The sequence below is a fragment of the Rattus norvegicus genome, chromosome 7 (genome assembly GCF_021556685.1).
Source record: "Rattus norvegicus strain SHRSP/BbbUtx chromosome 7, alternate assembly SHRSP_T2T, whole genome shotgun sequence".
In the NCBI taxonomy this organism is placed as follows: domain Eukaryota; kingdom Metazoa; phylum Chordata; class Mammalia; order Rodentia; family Muridae; genus Rattus; species Rattus norvegicus.
Genome location: NC_141540.1, coordinates 17,753,073 through 17,756,104, shown reverse-complemented (window position 1 = coordinate 17,756,104; position 3,032 = coordinate 17,753,073). Strand labels below are relative to the sequence as shown.

General features: G+C 46.5%; 1 protein-coding gene across 1 annotated transcript; it reads left to right on the top strand.

Moving 5' to 3' along the window:
- The first annotated feature begins 968 nt into the window (after positions 1 to 968).
- Olr1093 (olfactory receptor 1093) lies at positions 969 to 1,913 on the top strand. Its single transcript, NM_001001388.1, is given in 1 exon segment — positions 969 to 1,913. A coding segment is annotated over 1 exon segment (945 nt).
- The last annotated feature ends 1,119 nt before the right edge of the window (positions 1,914 to 3,032 follow it).

The following is a 3,032-nucleotide window of genomic DNA, read 5'->3' as shown; positions in this document are numbered from 1 at the left end:
CTCACCGGGTCTGGGAGCAGAGAGCTGCTGCGGGCCGGGATCCGCGGGTGTGGGACTTCCGGTAAACACAGACCGTGCCTCCTAGAGAAATTCTGCTTCCGTGTCCCAAGCTCACCAGGCAGCTTTCTTGCAGCAGAAAATTTGGTCTTACCTGTGGTCCCGAGGCTCAGGTTCGCTCGTGGGGTGCTGCCCAGGGGCTCTCTGCGGCGGCAGCAACCAGGAGGACCTGTGCCGCCCCTTCCGGGAGCTTCAGTGCACCAGGGTTCCAGATGGTCTTTGGCTTTTTCCTCTGGCGTCCGAGATGTGTGTGCAGGGAGCAGTCTCTTCTGGTTTCCCAGGCTTGTCTGCCTCTCTGAAGGTTTAGCTCTCCCTCCCACGGGATTTGGGTGCAGAGAACTGTTTATCCGGTCTGTTTCTTTCAGGTTCCGGCGGTGTCAGTCCAGAGATTCTAAGTGGAACTTATCACATCCAGCCTTTTAAATGTGGGTTACAGAACTGAACTCAGATCTATTGCATGGCAAACAATCTAACAACTGACTTATATCCCTAGCCCCTTATTGTTATTCTTTAATAATGCAGTATAACAGCTATTTATATGATGTGTCTGTTGTATTATATATTTTAAGTTATCTAGACATAATTCAAAATCTGGAGAGAATCTGCATAACCTATGCATATACCATCTCCTTTTACATAATTCACTTGAGTAGCCAAATATTTTTGGTGCATGTTGGACAGTGTTGGAAGTAATTATTTGCAAACACAACTGTAAAAATATTTTTTTTCACTTAGGTAGACTAATCATGTTTAGACAGTTAAAGAAGCCTCTCAGATATCTTTCTAAGAACAACAACAAACAACAACAACAACAACAACACACACACACACACACACACACACACACACACACACACACTAGCACACCATGATCTGAATTATTTTCTGATATTCCTTCATCCCTTTCAGGTATGGCTGTCACGTTGGGGCTAAATCACACCTTTGTGTCAGAGTTCATCCTCATCGGCTTCTCTACCTTCCCTCCTCTTCAGCTGATGTTCTTCCTGCTGTTCCTGCTCATGTACCTCGTCACACTGCTAGGCAACCTGCTCATCATGGCCACCATCTGGAGTGAACACAGTCTCCACACACCCATGTACCTCTTCCTGAGCACCCTCTCCATCTCTGAGATTTTCTACACCTTCGCCATCATCCCACGCATGTTGGCCGACCTGCTCTCTGCACTTCACTCCATCGCCCTTCTGGCCTGTGCCAGCCAGATGTTCTTCTCCTTCACGTTTGGCTTCACCCACTCCTTTCTACTCACCGTCATGGGCTATGACCGCTATGTGGCTATCTGTCACCCACTGAGATACAATGTGCTCATGAGCCCCCGTGGCTGTGCCTAGTCCTGGGTTGGTGGCTCAGTCATGGGGACAGTGGTGACAACAGCCATTTTCAACCTTACGTTCTGTGGACCCAATGAGATCCACCATTTCTTCTGTCATGTTCCACCTCTACTGAAGTTGGCATGTGGAGAGAATGTGCTGGAAGTGGCAAGGGGTGTGGGGATGGTGTGCATCACAGCCCTCCTGGGGTGCTTTCTCCTCATCCTCCTCTCCTATGCCTTCATTGTGGCTACCATCTTGAAGATACCATCAGCTGAGGGTCGGCACAAGGCTTTCTCCACATGTGCATCCCACCTCACAGTAGTGGTTGTACATTATGGCTTTGCCTCTGTCATCTACCTCAAGCCTAAGGGTCCCAAGTCTCTGGAAGGAGATACTCTGATGGGTATCACCTATACAGTCCTCACCCCTTTCCTTAGTCCTATCATCTTCAGCCTCAGGAACAAGGAGCTGAAAGTGACTATGAAGAAAGCTTTCCTCAACAAATTATTTCTGCAGAACTCCTGAAGAGAATGGCTTACCAGTGGGAATGTAGTAGGGAAAAACTCTTCTGTTCTTCTCCCTTTGTCCTCCCATTCTGTTTCTCTTTTTCTATACATTCTCTTTTGCCCTCTTCTTTTGTTCCTCTCCACTCTCATCCTCCTCCTTCCCCTTGACCCCTTTCCTTCTTAATAGTTACATGTGTCACAGTCCCAAACTTAACCTACCATATACTTTGCCATTTTAGCTTTCATACAATCAGTATCTGCCACTTTAGAACATTTTAATCTCAATTAATCCCCTCCATTAAATCCTATCTGAGTGTTGTACAAATATAATCTCAGTACGTGGTAGACTGAGGAGGATAACAAGAACAAGACCAGCCTCAACTATACTATATGGTAAGGGCATACCTGGTCTATATAATGAGACTCTGTCTCAAAGAGCAGGGAGCTGAAGAGAGATCTTTTGTGTGTTTGTGTACATGCTGGCGTGCATGTATGTATGAACACAGAGGAGTGTAGTTCATCCAGAGCGCTGTCTACCTTTCTCTTTTCTCCTTTCCTATTCTTGCATTTACTCCCCCCATCCTCCTCCCCCTCTCCCTCCCCCTTTCTGTCTCCTCCTTTTTTTTCTTCATTTTTTTAGTTTTTCAAGACAAGGTTTCTCTGTGTAGTATTGGCTGTTCTGCAACTCACTCTCTAGACAGGCTATCTTTGACCTCAGTAATATGCCTGCCCCTGCCTCCTGAGTGCTGGGATTAAAGGCATGTGCCACCACTACTTAGCATAACTGTCTAGTTTTTATTTATGAGACAGGGTCTCTCACTGAATATGGGATTCACCAAGTAGGGTAGTCTTGCTGGCCCTACTTGCAAGCCCCAGGGATGATTCTGTTTCTGCCTCAGCAGAGTTGGAATACAAGTGCATACCACCACTTACAGTGAATACTGGGGATCAAACTCAGGTCTTCAACCTTGTGAGGTTGTGAGGTTTTCTGATTGAACCACATCTCCAACTTGGAAGAAACTTTTTCTTTTTCTTTTTCTTTCTTTCTTTTTTTTTTTCAGAGCTGAGGACCGAACCCAGGGCTTTGCGCTTGCTAGGCAAGTGCTCTACCACTGAGCTAAATCCCCAACCACTGGAA